Source organism: Rana temporaria, chromosome 3 (assembly GCF_905171775.1).
Source record: "Rana temporaria chromosome 3, aRanTem1.1, whole genome shotgun sequence".
Lineage (NCBI taxonomy): Eukaryota > Metazoa > Chordata > Amphibia > Anura > Ranidae > Rana > Rana temporaria.
Genome location: NC_053491.1, coordinates 145,548,203 through 145,568,950, shown reverse-complemented (window position 1 = coordinate 145,568,950; position 20,748 = coordinate 145,548,203). Strand labels below are relative to the sequence as shown.

Sequence of the window (20,748 nt, the reverse complement as noted above, 5' to 3'; positions counted from 1 at the left end):
TACTTGATAGTATCTTTAAAGTTGTTATATGGAGGAAAAATTGTACTAGATGTTAAAATATTAAAGTGATAAGGTATTGGAAAGATTACGTTCCATATACTAACACTGTTTTTAAACAAAAGTTGCCGGTAATCAATATATATGTATTTTGGGTCATCCAGAGGCATTGGAAAATAGAATTTTGGTTGTTACAATTTTCTATGACACACGATTGTGCAGCCCTTTATCAAATGCAAATTTTCACAAACAAATACACTTAAATGCATTTCCGTGCACATAAACACAATACAATACCCAATTTTTTGGGTAAAATATAAAAGATGATATTGCAAAGAGATAGACAGATACCATACATGATACCATACATGTCAAGATTTAAAATTAGGCACATCCATGAAATGGAGACACACTACAGTACTCAAACATCTTCATAGGCAACACTTTAAACACCTTTACAGCTTACCAGTTCAGAGTTAAACATGAGCTCTGGTGCTAGAATTATTGCACTCATTCTGATGTTTGAGGCAATACTTCACACATGTGATGCAATCACCATTTAAACATATGGGTGTAGGATCTATCTACATTTGCTTGTGAACACGGAGGGACAGGGGTGCTTTAATTGTATTTATTTTTTTATTTAAATTTAGTTTGTATAGGGTTTCTTTATTTCATATATAGTTTATTAATGTACAATGGGTTTATTCAATAAAGGGGATTTGTCAAGTGTAGTTATCCATTGCTACCAGATCAGGAAAACATTTACATGTGGTTGCACAATGGCCCATTTAAACTACAGTACTTTGGACAAACTCCACTGTATACAAAAATTATGCAATGGAAAAGCTAAAACAGGTTGTCGTCAATACTCCCTTTCATTTGTGACAAGTACTTTCAAATGCTTAAGCATTTACTGAAGAAACTGCTTTTAGACAGCATACTTCATAGCAAAACATAATACAGTCTGTGCTTCTAATGGAAACTAGCAGCAGATTTGTTTAAGACCTAATTAGGTTTCCTACACATGGAGTTTGGGGATGATGCCAGGAATAGCAGGTTAAACACACACAGATTAATTTCCATGATACGTTACAGTAAGGCAGATACACTAAACTGTCAAAAAGGGTTGCTAACAGGATTGATGTCATTGGATTTTTAAAACAGTTCTTCACCCTGAAAGTGAACAGAGGAACCACTAAGGATCCAAACACACAGAATTTTGGAGAGAAAATTGGCCTATTTTAACGTGCATTAGTCGCAGGGTGATACTGCGGATGCACCGATCTGAGAGTGTGCCACCGCCCCGATATAAGAGGAATTGGAATGAAAACTAATGGTTTGGGCTTTGAAGGCACACGATACAATTTATATGAAAATACTAGAAAATGTATTGGTATGAAATATCATAAAATCAGTTATAAACATAAAATCAACATAGAAATTAAATGAATAGCTGGTTCTACAGAGGTTAACACAGTACTTATATAATCTTAGTATACAAAAGCTTAAATATAAAGCAGATTTAGAGATACAATCTTAGATTGTGTAACCCGAGTAGTAATCCGGAGGATATGGAGGGCTTGCTCTACATGTTGCGCGCTTGGGAATAGTGCTTCCTCAGGAGCATAGATATTTCAGTGGTTAGGCCGCGTTGGAGGTAAACAACGTGCGGTCGTGTGTTATCCCCACAGTGGCTGTGTATTCAGAATTTAAACTGATCCAGCCTAGTGTATATGCTTGATATGTAGGGCTGTACAGAAAAGGGCAGATGGGTAGGCTGGTAATAGTTTTGGCAGATCTACCCATCTGCCCTTTTCTGTACAGCCCTACATATCAAGCATATACACTACCGTTTGGTTATACCCTTGGACCGGATACTCCTTTACAGTATAGTTGCTTACCAGCAATTGACTGCCCTACCACCTTATGCTATTTTGTCCTTGTGTTAATGATATTACCCCTACACTAGGCTGGATCAGTTTAAATTCTGAATACACAGCCACTGTGGGGATAACACACAACCGCACGTTGTTTACTTCCAACGCGGCCTAACCACTGAAATATCTATGCTTCTGAGGAAGCGCTATTCCCAAGCGCGCAACATGTAGAGCAAGCCCTCCATATCCTCCGGATTACTACTCGGGTTACACAATATAAGATTGTATCTCTAAATCTGCTTTATATTTAAGCTTCTGTATACTAAGATTATATAAGTACTGTGTTAACCTCTGTAGAACCAGCTATTCATTTAATTTCTATGTTGATTTTATGTTTATAACTGATTTTATGATATTTCATACCAATAAATTTTCTAGTATTTTCATATAAATTGTATCGTGTGCCTACAAAGCCCAAACCATTAGTTTTCATTCCAAACACAGAATGCTCCAGAGAAATGCTTACCCAAAAACGGGTCTATTAGCTTTATTCAATGACCTGTACTGTAAATCAAAACATTATAACAGCCAAAGAGCCTCCCAATTCCAAAACAAGTGTGCTTCCTTCAGAATTGCCTCTTCACTATGATAAATTAAGCTTCTAAGTTCTTATAGCTTGTTATCCTTTATATTACACATACAGTGCCTTAAAAAAGTATTCATACCCCTTGAAAATGTCCACATTTTGTCATGTTACAACCAAAAAAGGGAAATGTATTTTATTGGGGTTTTGTGTGATAGGCCAACACAAAGTGGCATATAATTGTGAAGTGTAAGGAAAATGATAAAGGGTTTTCATTTTTTTTACAAATATCTGAAAAGTGTGGCATGCATTTGTATTCTGCCACCTTTACTCTTATACCCCCAACTAAAATCTAGTTGAACCAATTGCCTTCAGAAGTCACCTAATTAGTAAATGGAGTTCACCTGTGTGTAATGCAATCTCAGTATAAATACAGCTGTTCTTTCAGAGGTTTGTTAGAGAACCTTTGTGAACAAACAGCACCATGAAGGCCAAGGAACACACCAGACAGGTTAAGGATAAAGTTATGGAGAAGTTTAAAGCAAAATTCGGTTAGAAAAAAAAAATTCAAGTTTTGAACATCTGAATCCATCATCTGAAAATGGAAAGAGTATGGCACAACTCCAGACCTACAAAGACATGGCTGCCCACATAAGCTGACAGGCCGGGCAAGGAGAGCATTAAATCAGAGAAGCAGCCAAGAGGCCTGTGGTAACTCTGGAGGAGCTGCAGAGATCCACAGCACAAATCTGGCCTTTACGGAAGAGTGTCAAGAAGAAAGTCATTGTTGAAAGAAAGCCATAAGAAATCCTGTTTGCAGTTCGTGAGAAGCCATGTGAGGGACACGGCAAACATGTGGTCAGATGAGACCAAAATTTAACTTTTTGGCTTAAAAGAAAAATGCTATGTGTGTCGGAAAACTAACACTACACATAACTCTGAACACGCCATCCCCACTGTGAGTCATGGTGGTGGCAGCATCATGCTGTGGGGATGCTTTTCTTCACCAGAAACACGAAAGCTGGTCAGAGTTGATGGGAAGATGGATGGAGCCAAATAAAGGATGATCTTAGAAGTAAACCTGTTAGGGCTTGTTCACACTTGACTACATTTCTCAACAAACGCTTCTATAGCATTTGTATGGTAATGGTATTAGTATGGGTGTCAGACAGGCAACAATGAGCTGTAGAATCGGGCATTTTACAAGCATTAAAAATGCTCCCAAAACTGCCTGCCAGAGCGTTTGCAGAGCATTACCATAGCCTTAAATGGGAGGCGTTAAAAGACTTCGAACACCACCGGACTCGACATGAGGCTTTCATTTTGAAGCAACGCTAACTTTGAGGGGCGTTTTTAATGCCTGTCTAATGTCTATCAAACGCCTGTTCCTAATGCCACTGTGAACTCAGCCTTATGCTGCGTACACACGACCGTTTTTCATGTCATGAAAAAAAAACGAAGTTTTTCTCGACGTGATTCCTCTCAAGCCTGCATTGCATACACACGATCGTGATAAAAAATGTTCGAGCATAGCGCGGTGACGTACAACACATATGATGGCACTATAAAGGGGAAGTTCCATTCGAATGGCGCCACCCTTTGGGCTGATTATGCTAATTTTCCATCTCATAACTTGCTTTTGAGCATGCACGTTTTTTCCCCATCGTTAAAGTGCACACATGACCGTTTTTCACAACGAGAAAAACAGCGAGAAAAAATAGAGCATGTTCTAAATTTTGAATGGCCATTTTTCTCGACGAGAAAAATGCTCTGGAGCATACACAAGACCGTTTTACTGACTGGTTTAAAAAATGCCATTTTTCTCATCATGAAAAACGGTCATGTGTACGTGGCATTAGAGTCTTCAAAAAAATTGAGACTGAGGCAGTGGTTCACCTTCCTGCAGGACTAAGACCCTAAACATACAGCCAAAACTACAATGGAATGGTTTAGATCAAAGCATATTCATGTTTTAGAATGACCCAGTCAAAGTCTAGACCTAAATCCAATTGTAAAATCTGTGGCAATCTGCAATCTGTTCACAGATGCTCACCATACTATCTGACAGAGCTTGAGCTATTTTGCAGAGAAGAATGGGAAACAATTTCACTCTCTAGATGTGAAAAGCTGGTAGAGACCTCCCCAAAATACTTGCAGCTGTAATTGCAGCAAAAGGTGGTCCTACAAAGTATGGCAGAATACAAATGCACGCCACATTTTTAACATATTTGTAAAACATTTTGAAAACCATTTATCATTTTCCTTTTACTTCACAATTATTGGACACTTTGTGTTGGTCTATCACATAAAATCCCAATAAAATACATTTACATTTTTGGTTGTAAAATGACAAAAATTAGGAAAATTTCAAGGGGTATAAATACTTTTTCAAGGCACTGTAAAATCAGCAATTGTTCTTAGTAAATTACCAGACAAGAAACCAGAGAAGCTGATTTTAGCAAAGGCATTTAGGTCTATGCAAAGATTTTAAAATTAAAATGAAGAGATCTGGCTCAATGGTGGGATGCTCCACGTTTGCCCTAGTTTTATTATATTATGCTGGGTGTGAAGCCTTTAACTTATACTTCATATGAAGATATTTAGTTCTTCTTAATGGTGCTACTATCTGCCTCTACCAAGCACCATAAAAACAAGAACATTCCCCTAATGCAGGGCTTGATGATTGGGCACCAAAAGCACGCCATTTCTGAATATCAACTTTCCAAAAGGGATAACTGTAGTGATATGTAGTATTATTTGCCCCTAAAGCCTTTTGTGAACCTCCTACAGGTACAATTCAATATCTTAAACAAAAAAATGAAAACTGCATTTGCTTTTCCACCGCCGCAAAGATATTTATTTTAAGATAAACCATAACCTTAATTAAAAAAAACACAATCATGCATTTGAATAAAAATCAATAGCCAAAAGCCTAATCCCCCCCCCCCCAAAAAAAACTTTAGGTAAAAAAAAAATCTTATTTAATACATACGTTACAGCTTTCTCGAGATGACTTCCTTGAGATCCAACTATTTCACCCAAAGTGCAAAACATCTGACCAAGAAAGTCCTGGAGAAAATGAAGGAGATCAACATCAGTGGAGTACACAATTTACACTTCACACACCGCCTAGGCCATTTCAGTAAATTCCAATATTCTTTGGATAGTTTAGGCTAAAAAATATCACTCTGCAGAAAGAGTATGTCACATGACTTAATTATGTATGTTCTTGTTTGGTAAATTGATATTTAAATTTATTTGCTTGGATACAATTACAGAGTTTACTTTGTAGGGCATTGGAATAGTGTATGTTATAGCCAACTAAGCTGCATTTTCTTCAAGTTGGTACTACATTACATTTTCCAGGTCATATTCAATGTATCATCAGAGCCACTTGTAACACTTCATAATATGATGTGTACATTTTCACTAATGCCATTTAAGAGAAGGAAGGTTCTGGTAGCCTGCATAACTAAAAGAAAATCGTTTTTAAATACAGTATGTGCTGATCCTTGTAGTAATACACACATACTGAACTTGTTTTTACTCAAATCTCTAATTCCATGAACCAAACATTTGGAAAAAAAGTCTGGATATTCCAAACCCATATAAAAATGGCTGCATATCTGCTCCCTATATTAGCCAAAAGGGGCAACAAGCATCGACCCTGCTATTTGCCCTAACAATTGCACCACAAGCAAAAGTCCTCAGAGTTTCCCCTGTCCTTAAAGGTATTATACACACTACTTTAGAAGAGTGGGTGTCTTTGTACGCCGTGTACACACGATCAGTCCATCCGATGAGAACGGACCGATGAAGCTGACTGATGGTCCGTCGCGCCTGCACACCATCGGTTAAAAAACCGATCGTGTCAGAACGCGGTTACGTAAAACACGACGTGCTGAAAAAAAACGAAGTTCAATGCTTCCAAGCATGCGTTGACTTGATTCTGAGCATGCATGGATTTTTAACCAATGGTTGTGCCTACTATAGATCGTTTTTTTTCCATCGGTTAGGAATCCATCGGTTGAATTTAAAGCAAGTTGGCTTTTTTTAACCGATGGTTAAATAACCTATGGGGCCCACACACGATCGGTTTTGACCGATGAAAACGGTCCATCAGACCGTTGTCCTCTGTTTAACCTATCGCGTGTATGAGGCCTTACTGTATCTTTCTAAATCTGCCCATAGTGTTCCAGCTGTTTTGGATATTATGCAACAGTTTGGGTATTATTCTGAGTTTTAAGTCAATTGGACAAAATCCTGCATATTTTCGATGTATGTAGACCTACATCTAAGCCTACCCTAATCCTGCCCATTACAGGTTACACAGAAGAATTATGCTTGACATTTCTGACCTCTAATTTGGGTTTCGATAACATATTCTCACGCAATTTATTATTTTCATAGTATTTTAGAAACTGTATAACAAAGAATGATATCTTAAAACAGGAACTTGCACTGAAAAAAAAGATGAAATAGCAGCGTGGATTACTTTTAAAGGCATGCTTTTATTTTCCAGAGGCAAAATCTATTTTCTTGCAATAAATATATATAAAAAAATGTATGCTCCCAGGAGTTTCTAGGTTGGTAAACTGTGGTATTCGATGTATTTAAACACAAATGAAGGTCATACAAATGTATTTAACTGTATTTGCCATAATTGTTGCCAATGAATGGCTCAAGGTCATTTGTAAATACATTAAAGAGGAAGTAAACCCTGATGGTAAATATGGCGAATATCTCCTAAACCGTAGAGGTTTATGAGATATTTCCAGTACCTACAGGTAAGCCTTATTATAGGCTTAGGGAAAAGTAGTTGTACAGGGTTTACAACCACTTTAACAAATATAACAAAATATAAACAATACACTTATAGGGGCAGATCCTCAAAGAAATTACGCCGGCGTATCTGTTGATACGCCGCGTAATTTCAAATTTTGCGCGTCGCATCTTTGTTTTGGTATCCACCAAACAAGATACAACGGCATCTGTGTTAGATCCGACAGGCATACGCCTTAGTACGCCGTCGGATCTAAGATGCAATTTTCCGGCGGCTGCTGTTCACATCGTAATCCGCGTCGAGTATGCAAATTAGCTTTTTCCGACGATCCGCGAACGTACGAGCGGCCATTGCATTCTTTTACGTTGTTTCCATTCGGCTTTTTCTGGCGTATAGATAAAGCTGCTATCTGGTGGCGTACTCAGTTAAGTATGACCGTCGTTCCCGCGTATAATTTTGAAAATTTTACGTTGTTTGCGCAAGACGTCCGTGAATGGGGCTGGACGCCATTATGTTCACAACGAAAACAATGACGTCCTTGCGACGTCATTTGGAGCAATGCACCCTGGGAGTTTTGACGGACGGGGCATGCGCAGTTCGTTCGGCATTTGCAAAGTAAGTTACAGCGGCGTAGCATATCTCACATACGCTGCGCCGATGCAAATGTATGAGGATCTGCCCCATAGTGTGTATAATATTTTAGTTATTAGACACATTAAAATAGTATTTAAAATATATTGCCAGTAGAGAAAAAACTAAAAACATCACAATTAGAAGCAATATGAGTAATGCTGGCGGAACAAAATAAGGCAGTACCATTCATGTCTACATAAGACCATATTAATTTCATAATCTAAGATTATTAATTCCACCAATAAAATATCTGTATTTATACAGCCAATCATTAGTGCAGCACCAACTGAAACATTACATCCATACAATGGGAAACACATTTAGTAAATAAATCGTGATTACTTACACCAGACAACCTTTTCTGGTACAGCATGGTTGTTATTTTATTTTAAATATAATCAAACAGGTCAAAGACACAGAGAAAATTATCTACTGGCAATATTCCAAGGCTGAAATGATTGGAGGAGACAACGCCGAGATGAAGCTTTTGTGGTGTCACACGACGGGGAAAGGTTAACTCTATCTAACCAAAGGGGTTTTCATACTTGATTTTTCTCTAATTCAATGCTACAACTGGATATTTCTACCCAGACAGAAAAGAGATATATCTAATGACAGCATAGTCCATGTTACTGAGGATTATGGTGAAATGATGCTCATGCCTGTCCCCTCCATTTCTTCTGAGCAAAGAGCAAGGTTAAATGTCAGCTGTAGTTGAACTTATAACAAACTACTTGTACCACAATGTGAACTTATAATAGTAATAAAACAGGAACGTGTATAAAAGAAGCAAACCAAATGAAATAAAACCAGATTTAAATGTCATCAGAAAAAAAAAAAAAAAAAAGTTCTGCTATTCATTAATTTAAAAGCACAGCCTATGATGTCAGGAATCATGCTAAAGTCTTATAATAATTATAGGATCCTATATGATACTTCTAGATTTGTATCTGGAATTATTATAATTACACATTAATAATTAAGAGCATTCACTACTGTATAATTGGCTCCCATTGTTTCTTGCTAGATACATGTTCTTCTTGGGATAATGCTTACTGCACTTGTGCATGAGCACTGCTCTTTGAATATGGCAATAGAGATATTTATCTTACTAAACATGTTGGCAGTTTGATAATATGACAGATATCATACATTTTGGTTTTCCAAAATACTTTCTCTGCATTTTTTGCAAGTTATGATCTGTAACCCATGGTGATAATAACAGCAGAAAGACACACAAAAATCATTATTTTTAATCAATACTTGTTAATCAAAAAAAATCAACCAGCACCGCAGGTCCCAATCACATGTCTGTGCGATGCGAGTTCAGCCATACAGTTGTATGGCTGAACACGCATTAGATTTGTAGAAACAAAAGTGCAGGGACTTTTTTTCCCCTGCACTGAAATCGGACCGCATGGTAGTTCTCACCTATGCGATCCGATTCCTGTGCGAGTTCACAGTTCGCACTGCAATCTGTGAATTGATCTGCGGGTGTCATTAACAATGTATTGACACCTGCAGCAGTTCGCAGAGGGCAGTGTGAACTGCCTGCGGGAGAGATGCGATGCGGGAACTGGCACTGTAATTGCGCCAGTTCCCGCATCGCACAAGTGTGAACCTAGGGTCAGCCTGGAATCTTGCCTCTTTCACTTTGAAATTTACAATGCAGTGAAATACAACAGAATCCCTCACTAGATCCCAGGACACCACATCCCATCAATTTGGTACTAAATGCAGATTTGAAAATGAAGGATTTTGAGGTATCAGTGTGTTATATTCATTACCATCACAATCAATGATATAAAATATATCCTTTATTTATAACGTTTAGCTAAAAAGTTTTCTCCTTCAAAAAAGCTTTCAGAGAAGCAATTTTTTATAAAAAAAATGGTAAAGGAACAGTTATTATATTCACAGCTATTGGTATCTAATATTCTAGACTATCTGTCATAGTGTATACCAATTTGTTTTCAGATGATGTGGCTGTAGTTCAATTACTGTAATGCATTTCACAAAAGACCTTTGATTCTTCAGACAGAAATAGGAATAATTACATACAAATAGACATCACTAAATGGTGGACCGTGGGCCAGACTCGGATCAAGTGACAGTCCTTTCCAAACCGTAGTTGTGCCACTTAGCAGCCTAAGTGTCCTCTCTCCTGGGTGTTTTCAAACAACCTCCCCCCACCCTGCTGCTACAAATAGGTGATTGGTTGCTAGGACATGAAAAGTTCAGCAGCTCCTGCCGTTCATCCAGACCTGCTGCACCTCCCACCCTTTGCCATGCTATGTAACATGGAAGGGGGAGTTTTCTGTAAAGGGTGCCAAGGGCACTGATATCAAGGGAGGGCTGTGATGTTAAAGGGAATCATATTGTGAGGATGGGGGTTGTGATGTGAAGAGGACTCTGATGTAAGGAGGGACCAGGATGCAAAGGGGGGTACAATGATGTGAAGAGAGGACTGTAATGTAAGGGGGAAGGTGACTGTGATGCAAAAAGGACTGTGATGTAAGTGGAAGTGTCAAGGGACTGTGATTTGGAGGGAACTGTGTGATGTAAGGGGGGTATGTGATGTGGGGGAGGGTTGGGGGGCTGTGATATTTTAAATGGGATGGGAAGTTATGTGAAGGGGAGACTGTGATGTTAAGGGATCTGTGTTGTAAAGGGGGGGCACTGATGTAAAGGAGGGCATTATGAAAAGGTGGACACTGATATAAAGAGGGGGACTGTGATGTAAACCATGGAAAGGGGGGGTCTGTGATCTATAGGGGAGTCTAATGTGAAGGAGTGACTGAAGACACTGATGTAAAAGGGTTCTATGACCGACGGACTTCCCCACAGACGATTGTTTTTTTTCTATCGTTTTTTTATCCATAGGAAAAATTTAAAACAGGTTCTATTTTTTTTCACCGATGGGAAAAAAATGATGGGGCCACACACGATCGGTTCGTCTGATGAAAACGGTCCATTCGTCCGTTTTCATCAGACAAACCGATCGTGTGTACAGGGCTTTAGACCATTCGGAGTAAGAATCATTAACCATTACTCTCTGAATTCTGCCTTTTAGCCAGTTTTCTATCCATTTACAAAGTGATCTTTCTAAGCCTGTAGATTTTACCTTGCATATTAGCCATGTGTGGGGAACCGTGTCAAACGCTTTTGCAATATCCAGTTTACCACGTCCACTGCCACCCCTCTGTCCAAGCTTTTACCTCTTCAGAAAAAGAAATCAGGTTTGTTTAGCAACTTCTGTCTTTCATTAATCCATGCTGTCTGTTGCTTAAAATATTTTTTTTTTCCATCAAGAACTCATCGATGTGGCTTTTCATTAAACTCTCCGGTATCTTTCTGACTATTCAAGTTAAACTAACAGATCTATAGTTACTTGGTAAAGACTTTGGGCCAGATCCACAGCCAGCGGGTGTAACTTAAATATTCGGATTTAAGTTACACCGCCGGAAAATTTCTACCTAAGTGCCCGATCCACAAAGCACTTACCTAGAAATTTTCTGCGGTGTAACTTAAATCCGGCCGGCGCAAGGCATGCCCAATCTAATGGGGCGAGTCCCATTTAAATTAGGCGCGCTCCCGCGCCGGATGTGCTGCGCATGCTCCCGACACGATTTTCCCGACGTGCATTGCGCGAAATTACGTAATTTTGCGTCGGGAAAAAAAAGAGATGCGGCGGGAAAAAAAAAATTTTAAAAAAAATTTGACAGCGTCGCGGGAAAGAAGGGTCTACTTTTACATGGTGTACTAACTTTACACTTTGTAAAAGAAGCCCTAATTTTGCGACGGCAAACTAATACTTAAGGAAAAAAAAAACGAAGTGTAAAAGCTTTGTGGATCTCCGTAAGTGCTAATTTGCATACCCGACGCTGGATTTCGACGAGAAATGCCCCCAGCGGTGGCTGCGGTACTGCATCCTAAGATCCGACAGTGTAAGTCCCTTACACATGTCGGATCTTCTGCCTATCTATGAGAAACTGATTCTGTGGATCAGTTCCATAGATAGAAACAGGGATACGACGGTGTATCAGTAGATACGCCGCCGTATCCCTTTTGTGGATCAGGCCCTTTGGTCCTTTTTTAACCACTTCCCCAGCGCGCCATAGACAAAAGACCTCTACAGCGCGGTGGAGTTATTCTGGGAGGATGTCCCTGGGACGTCCTCCCAGAATCCTTCACTCGCGCTCCCCCTGGGGCGCGCTCCCGGAATCATCTGTGAGCGCCGGGTCAAGAAAACCCGGCGCATCACAGATCGCGGTAAATTGCCGCTGATAGCGGCCGTTTACCACGTGATCGCTCCGTCAAATGACAGAGCGATCACTTGTAAACAAACCGGCGTCATGTCATGACGCCGGTTCCTCCCTCTCCTCCTTGTACCGATCGGTACAGTGTGAGAGGAGAGGGGGGAGAGCGGAAGCAGCAGCAGCTGCTGTGGGCTGGATCTGTGACAAATGCAGTCACAGATCCAGCCATCCCTCCCTGCGCAATACTCTGCCTCCCTGCGCAATACTCTGCAATAACACCCATACTCTGCAATACCCCCCCCCATACTCTGCAATACCCCCCCCCATACTCTGCAATACCCCCCGCAATACCCCCCCCATACTCTGCAATACCCCCCCATACTCTGCAATACCCCCCCATACTCCGCAATACCCCCCCCATACTCCGCAATACCCCCCCCATACTCCGCAATACCCCCCCCATACTCCGCAATACCTGCTAACATGACAGAAACGAGATTTTTTTTTTTTTTTTTTACAGAATTTTCAGTGTTTTTTCTTTTATATCGCAAAAAAATAAAAAACCCATAGGTGATCAAATACCACCAAAAGAAAGCTCTATTTGTGGGGAAAAAAGGACAAAAATTTCAGATGGGCACAATGTTGTATGACTGAGTTATTGTCATTCAAATTGTGAGAGCACCGAAAGCTGAAAATTGGTCTGGTTAGGAAGGGGGTTTAAGTGCCCAGTGGTCAAGAGGTTAAATATAGGCACCACATTGGCCTTTTGCACATCCAGTGGTACTACCCCTGCCACTAAAGAGTACCTAAAAAATAGAAAAAATGGCTTTGAAATGACAGAGCTTGATTTTTTTTGGATCCATGGGTGGATGCCATCTTGTCCAGGTGCTTTATCTACCTTTATTCTGAGGGACTGAGGACACTAAGGTTAAAGGGTTTTTTGATGCGAAGGAAGGGGGCTGTGATGTGATGCGATGCAGGGTATGTGATGTAAAGGGGAAGGGAGTATGATGTGAACGTGGGCTGAGGACACTGATCTAAAGTGGGGACAATGATGTGAAGGGGGGCTGTAATGTGAAAGGGAGAATGAAGACATAGATATAAAGAGGACACTGTGATGTAAAAAGAAAGGCTGTGATTTGAATAATCCGATTTGCAAGATCCATTATAAATTATCAAGAGAAAAAAAAACAGCATAAAAAAAGAAAGTACAGAAAAAAAGAGGACTATGAGAAAGAAATAAACTAAACTAAACCATTTAACTACTAGAATCTAGTCTTCAGAATGTTTTCCTTCATTGGCACCAAACAACAACTACAATCTGAAGGGCACAATGGCCACACAATAAAAGCCAAAGGTCTGCATGCAGTCATAGGGCTGCAGGTTGGGCACCAGGGGCCAAATCCTCAAAAGGGATACGCAGGCGGAACTGCTGTTCAGCCTGCGTATCCCTGTGCCTATCTTTGGAACTGATCCTCAGAAGCAGTTTTCCAAAGATAGGCAGAAGATCTGACATCTGTAAGACACTTACACTGTCAGATCTTAGGATGCAGTACCGCATCCGCCGCTGGGGGCATTTCGCATTGAAATGCCGCTTTGCGTATGCAAATGAGGACTTACGGAGATCCACAAAGCTTTTCAGCTTTGTTTTTTCTGCGTAAGTTTACGTTTGCATACGTAAAATTAGGGCTGCTTTTACAAGGTGTAAACTGTTTACACCTTGTAAAAACAGACCTTTTTTCCGATCGCCGCGATTTTTTTTAAATTTGGATTTTTTTTTTAATTTGGATTTTTTTTTTCGGCGTGTAACTTTTTTTTTACCCGACGCAACTTTATTGTCCCGTCGCAATCCACAAAGCCCGGAGTAACGTAATTCTGCGCGCTGCCCGTCGGGAAAATGACTTCACGAGCATGCGCAGTACGGCCGGCGCGGGAGCGCGCCTCATTTAAATTGTCATCGCCCCCTGGATAACAGGACCGCCTTGCGCCGGGAGAATTTAGGTTACACTGCGTGAAATTTCTAGGTAAGTGCTTTGTGGATTGGGCACTTAGGTAGAAATTTCCCGCCAGTGTAACTTAAATGGGAAAAATTAAGTTAGGCTATGTTTTTGAGGATTTGGCCCCAGGTGCCTGTGGTGACTTTTGCCCTTTTGTTGATGAAGTCATAAAGAATCAAAAAATGTAAACATTCTCTAATTGAAACTATGCAAATCGTGTATCTGAAGAATTTAGAATTTCTATATTATTATTACAGGTATTTGTATAAGTTGGAACTTTTACAAAACTAACAAAAACATATTTGAACACCACGGAGAAGTGTCTTTTCTAAACCTAACCGACTAACTAATATATGTAACTATACAGCATTTCTAGAAGGCAAGGGCAAGGAGATGGTGACAATGAAGACAGCTATCAAACAATATTCATTTGAAATTATGGGCAGCAATATGTTTTTTTTTCTCAGGCATCAACTGAACATGTTCAAATAAATGTCATACTTTTTCTGTTCACATGAGCTCCAAAATATTAAGCACATTACTATATAAAATGGAGCACCATGAAATTTCAACTTACATGTTTTGCTAAATTGGGACTTTTGCAGTCGACATCGTATCTGAAATAAAACACAAAAATCAAGGAAAGTCCAGTTATTAAATTGTAATAATAATAATACTACCAAGAATACTAATACAATCAAAGTACACAAATGAGAACTGCAACTTATGACAGTTTTTCTGGTATGAAAAATATATATTTTTTGTCAATATACGTTAACCAGGTTAGCTAGAAAAATCCATAATTCTCTGTAAACCAGTTTCCATATCCCTATCAGTGTTTAAACTGTAATTTGCCTGAGTCTTCCAATATACATTTGAGTAGACATACTGGTTTTAAACAGGAGTTTTGCTAGAAAATGATTGCTTAATTGATAAGAACACATTTTATGATCTCAGTGAACATTCATTTTGCAAAATAAACAGTCTTAATTGCTCTAGTAAATTAACCGCCGATACTGTATATCATTTGCATATTCACATACACAATCATGACCCTATTAACCGCTTAAGGACCAGCACACGATATACGTTGGCACAATTGCACGGCTGGGCAGATGGAAGTACCTGTACTTTAAGATGCGGCAATTGTGGGTGCGCGCGCCCCGCCACAAGCTTCTTGAGTCCGACCGCGGGTCCCGCGGACTCTGTGGGCCAGATTCAGATAGGTTAGCGGATCTTTAGATCCGCGTAACCCATCTGATTTACGTTACGCTGCCGCAATTTTTTGAGGCAAGTGCTTTATTCAGAAAGCACTTGCCTCTAAAGTTGCGGCGGCGTATCGTAAATCCCCCGACGGAATTCAAATTCCGCGGCTAGGGGGCGTGTACTATTTAAATCAGGCGCGTCCCTGCGCCGATCGAACAGCGCATGCGCCGTCCGCAAATTTTCCCAGCGTGCATTGCTCCAAATGACGTCGCAAGGACGTCATTGGTTTCGCCGTTAACATAAATTACGTCCGGCCGTATTCGCGAACGACTTACGCAAACGACGTAAAAAATTCAAAACTCGGAGCGGGAACGACGACCATACTTAAAGCGGGAGTTCACCCATTTATGAATTTTTTTTTTTTCTCCCATAAGGTTCCTGCTCGTTCGGTCTAGGGGAATCGGCTATTTGTAGTAAAATATGAGCTGTACTTACCCGTTTTCGAGCTGCATCTTCTTCCGTCGCTTCCGGGTATGGGTCTTCGGGAGCGGGCGTTCCTTCTTGATTGACAGCCTTCCGACGGTCGCATCCATCGCGTCACTCGTAGCCGAAAGAAGCCGAACGTCGGTGCGGCTCTATACTGCGCCTGCGCACCGACGTTCGGCTTCTTTCGGAAAATCGTGACGCGATGGATGCGACCGTCGGAAGCCTCTCGGAAGACTGTCAATCAAGAAGGAACGCCCATTCCCGAAGCCCATACCCGGAAGCGACGGAGAGGATGCATCTCGTAAACGGGTAAGTACTGCACATATTTTAAAATAAATAGCCGATTCCCCTAGTAAAAACGAGCAGGAATCTAAGGGGGAAAAGTGCCCTCTAAGGGTGAACCCCCGCTTTAACATAGGATATCCCGCACTTACCCCTGCTATAGCAGGGGTAACTTTCCACCTGTCGTGGTCTTACCTCTTTGCAGGCTTCTCATCACTGACATGTGCTGGCGGCCATCTTGCTTCATGGGGTTCTTGTAACCTGCCTCACTCTGTGGCTCCTCCTTCCCACTGGGAGGAGCTGGCTGCTCTGCATGTATATATGACGGCAGCTGCAGCATTTCCTCGCTTTGGCCTCTCGTCTGTTACCCCTTCTGTGATCGTGCTGCTTGTTCCTGGTTACCGACCCGGCTACGGACGTTCCTTCTGGTTCCTGATCCCCGGCTTCGTTTCACCCCGTCTCTGGCTACAGACTCCGGCTTGGCTGAAGTTCTTCCCTGGCTATCGACCCTGGCACTGTTGGACGACTCTTCTGGCGGTTACGATCGTCAGCGTGGACTTTGACCTTGCTGTTTGGTTTCCAATAAAGATCCTCTTATTCATTTATCTGTTTTGTACGTAGGATTCATGCTTCCATGACATTAGGCCCAAGCCATGAATCCTGATGGTGCAGGGCCGTCCTCTCTACCCATGCTGGTTGCCAGACTTGATCAGTGGGATCACCTGCTGGGTCAGTTCGCTCAGGCATTGCAAACCCTGCTTGCACGCACTGCTCATCTCGCTCCTGCTGCTGTTAGTCCGGTTGTCGCTCCTGTTTCCGCTCCTACTGCCGCTCCGGTTGTTGCCCCAGAGTCTACCCCGGCACCCGTTGTTGCGCCTGCGGTGTCTCGGGGTATGATCGGTTCTGCCCCCCTCCCTTAACCAATTGGGCATTTATTTCGAGTTGCTGCCACATGCCTTCCCTACTGAGAGATCGAAGGTGGGCTTCCTGATCTCGCTGCTCTCGGACAAGGCCTTGGCCTAGGCAAGTCCTTTATGGGAGAACAATAATCCGGTGGTTGCCGAGTTTTCCGGTTTTGTTGCTTCTCTTCGGAGGGCTTTCGATGTGCCGGCTCGCTCTGCCTCTGCTGCGAAGCTCCTCATGTCCATCAGACAGGGTTCACGATCGGTAGCCGAATACGCCATTGAGTTTCGTACCCTGGCAGCAGAGGTGGGCTGGAATAATGAGGCTCTGGTGGCTGCCTTCTCCCATGGTCTCTCTGACACCTTGAAAGATGAGATTGCAGCTAAAGACCCACCCGTGGAGCTCGAGGCTCTCATTTCTTTCCTGATATTGATTGACACCAGACTCAGGGAGAGACCTTCCTTTAAGGAGAGCCTGCGGAGGCCTCCCAACAGATTGGCGCCTACGTTTGCTTTCCCACCCGTTCCTCCCTCTCCTCCCATGCCTCCTGGGGTTGACGTGTCTGGGGGTGAGCCCATGCAACTGGGGTTTGCTCGCCTGTCTGAGGGGGAGAGGGCACTTCGGAGACGTGAGGGTCGTTGCATGTACTGCGGTCTCAGTGGGCATTTTTGGTTGTCATGTCCGAACCGTCCGGGAAACGCTCGCACCTGAGATCCTGTCGGGGACAGATCTTGGGGGGAGTTTCCTCGTCCCTGGTTTTCCGTGCTGAGAAACCACTGCTCACCGTTGTCCTCTCCTGGGCCGGGGGCTCGGTGGCGGCCCAGGCGTTGGTGGATTCTGGTGCTGGTGGCCTTTTCATTGACAGTAGATTTGCTGCCGCAAACTCCATTCCTCTGCAGGTTCGAGCTTCTCCGCTGGTTCTTGAGGCGATTGATGGCAGACCCCTTCAGCCGCCGCAGGTGACTCATGAGACCCTTCCAGTGGAGATAGCCATTGGGGCCGTTCACAGGGAATCGGTCTGCCGATTAAAGGGAAAGGATTTTTCCCCCACCATCTAAGCAGATTGGATTGAAGGACAGTTGGGTGTAAATGAACAGCAAATTCTTCTCACATTCGACTTCCTATAGAGTAAAGCGGGCTTGGTCTGCAGAAACTGAACAGGCATAGACCTGTCATCTGCCGCTCTGCTCTGATCAGCGGGGATCAGCGGACAGAATCTCCTGCTCATCTAAAAGGAGCCTGCTCCTTGTGAAAAGGTTCTTGATGTAAATACTGCGGACCACAATGAAATGTGTCATCCATTGTTGATTCATAGTGAGCTGGTTTCCATGTGTAACTGTGAGGGTAATAGTAAACCCGAAGGTAAATTTAATATAATGGCTGAGGGTGACCAATGCAAAGAGATAGGTAATAAAGGTATAAACTGCAGAGGTAAAATAGTATATATGTATATATAATATATAGATAGATAGATATATAGTGCTTTGAAAAAGTATTCATACCCCTTGACATTTTCCACATTTGTCTTGTTACAACCAAAAACATGATTGTATTTTATTGGGATTATATGTGATAGACCAACACAAAGTGGAATGTAATTGTGAAGTGGGAGGAAAATGATAAATGGTTTTCATTTTTTTTTTTTTTACAAATAAATATGTGAAAAGTGTGGCGTGCATTTGTATTCAGCCCAAGTCAATACTTTGTAGAACCACTTTTCGCTGCAATTACAGCTGCAAGTCTTTTTGGGGATGTCTCTACCAGCTTTGCGCATGTAGAGAGTGACATTTTTGCCCATTCTTCCTTGCAGAACAGCTCAAGCTCTTTCAGATTGGATGGAGAGCGTCTGTAAACAGCAATTTTTATGCCTTGCCACAAATTCTCAATTGAATTTTGGTCTGGACTTTGGGCCAATCTAACACATGAATATGCTTTGATCTAAACCATTCCATTGTAGCTCTGACTGTATGTTTAGGGTTGTTGTCCTGCTGGAAGGTGAACCCCTTCCCCAGTCTTAAGTCTTTTGCAGACTCTACCAGATTTCCTTCTAAGATTGCCCTGTATTTGGCTCCAAACATCTTCCCATGAACTCTGACAAGCCTTCCTGTCCCTGCTAAAGAAAAGCATCCCCACAACATGATGCTGCCCCCGCCATGTTTTACAGTGGGGGTGGTGGGTTCAGGGTGATGTGCAGTGAGGGTTTTCTGCCACACATAGTGCTCTTGGCCCAAAAAGTTCAATTTTGGTCTCATTTGACCAGAGCACATGTTTGATGTGTCCCCCACATGGCTTCTCACAAAATTCAAACAGGACTTCTTATGGCTTTTTTTCAAACAATGGCTTTCTTCTTGCCACTCTTCCATAAAGGCCAGATTTGTGGAGTGCACGACTAATAATTGTCCTGTTTTCAGATTCTCCCACCTGAGCTGTGGATCACTGCAGCTCCTCCAGAGTTACCATGGGCCTCTTGGCTGCTTCTCTGATTAATGATCTCCTTGCCTGGCTTGTCAGTTTGGGCGGATAGCCATGTCTTGGTAGGTTTGCAGTTGAGCCATACACTTTATATATATATTGTGACAGGAAGTCAGGTAAATCTGTGGGTGTTGTCACGGATGGGACATACATTTCTGCCTTGTTAGACAATACACTAATTGTTATTAGGTGTCGGAAAGGTTTGAGGCCGTTGAAAAACTTCAGCTGTCCAGAATGAGGCAATTAGGGCCTCTATAAGTAGTCCGAAGGATTACCACGAATTGGCTGCATCATTCCTGAGGCTTTGTGAGTAGGAGAGCAGCACTGAAGGTCTTATGAGGAGGTGAGGAGAGGATTGATTTTTCTGTGTGATAAAAAATCAAAAGACTATTGTTTTCTGCTGTATGACCAGCATTGTCTGCCCAGCGCTAGGCTGAGCCAGACTCCATAGATAGGTTCCCGTGTGGAAGGTAGACGCCCAGAGTGGCTAGGGTTTATTTTATGTTTGATTTTGTTTATGCTGTTTGGATGCTTGCAATTGTTTTCCAGCAAGATGGAAACATAAACCAAAAACTTTGTTTTCAACCGTCTTCGACTGCCAGTCTGTATAAATTCAGTGTGTGGTGAACCCATCCAAGGGGTCACACACCCCGCTACCGAGTTAACCCCTTACTATATATATATATGAGCAACTACAGGCAGTCCTGACAATCAAAGAATATGGAAACCAAAAATGAAAACCATGAAAACCACAGAAAGCATGAAATAAAAAACATGTGTACGTAAACAAAAATTAGATAAAGGGTAGCTGAAAATGGGATATTAAAAAGTTTAAATACATTATGCTCCATCATTGTCTTGATACAAAGTCTGCACATAATTTAAAATTAATTAGGGATCAAAAAAGGGAACTTCAAAGACAAAGGACATAAAAAGCATGGTTCAACACAAGAAATAATGATAGAATACAGTGGTTTGAAATATGAAAATCGCATAGCTCAAGTCTTATGTATACTGCATGGCAAAACATTAAAGCGATAAGAGTATTAAGGAAGCTTCTGCTAAATCCAATCATCCCTTGAATTCAAATGGGTTTAAATTGTTAAGAATATGAGGTTTATTGTTATATGTATTTCCTAAAACTAAATTAAAAGTAATTTACAAAAAAATTAAAAATTGTCAAGGTGGTGACGTGGTGTACCAGTTTGTTAGTACAGGCAACGTAATTTCATGCAAGAGACCACATGGCAGCTTTAACATACCCTTG

General features: G+C 41.6%; 1 protein-coding gene across 1 annotated transcript in view; it reads right to left on the bottom strand.

Annotated features, from left to right (window-relative positions):
- CPNE8 (copine 8) overlaps positions 1-20,748 on the bottom strand; it is a 335,485-nt gene that overhangs the window by 139,092 nt on the left and 175,645 nt on the right. Inside the window, exons 5-6 of the mRNA XM_040343623.1 lie at positions 14,710-14,749; positions 5,453-5,529 (exon numbers count right to left, since the gene is read on the bottom strand). Coding sequence (XP_040199557.1) covers positions 5,453-5,529; positions 14,710-14,749 — 117 coding nt within the window. The remainder of the gene's footprint in view (positions 1-5,452; positions 5,530-14,709; positions 14,750-20,748) is intronic.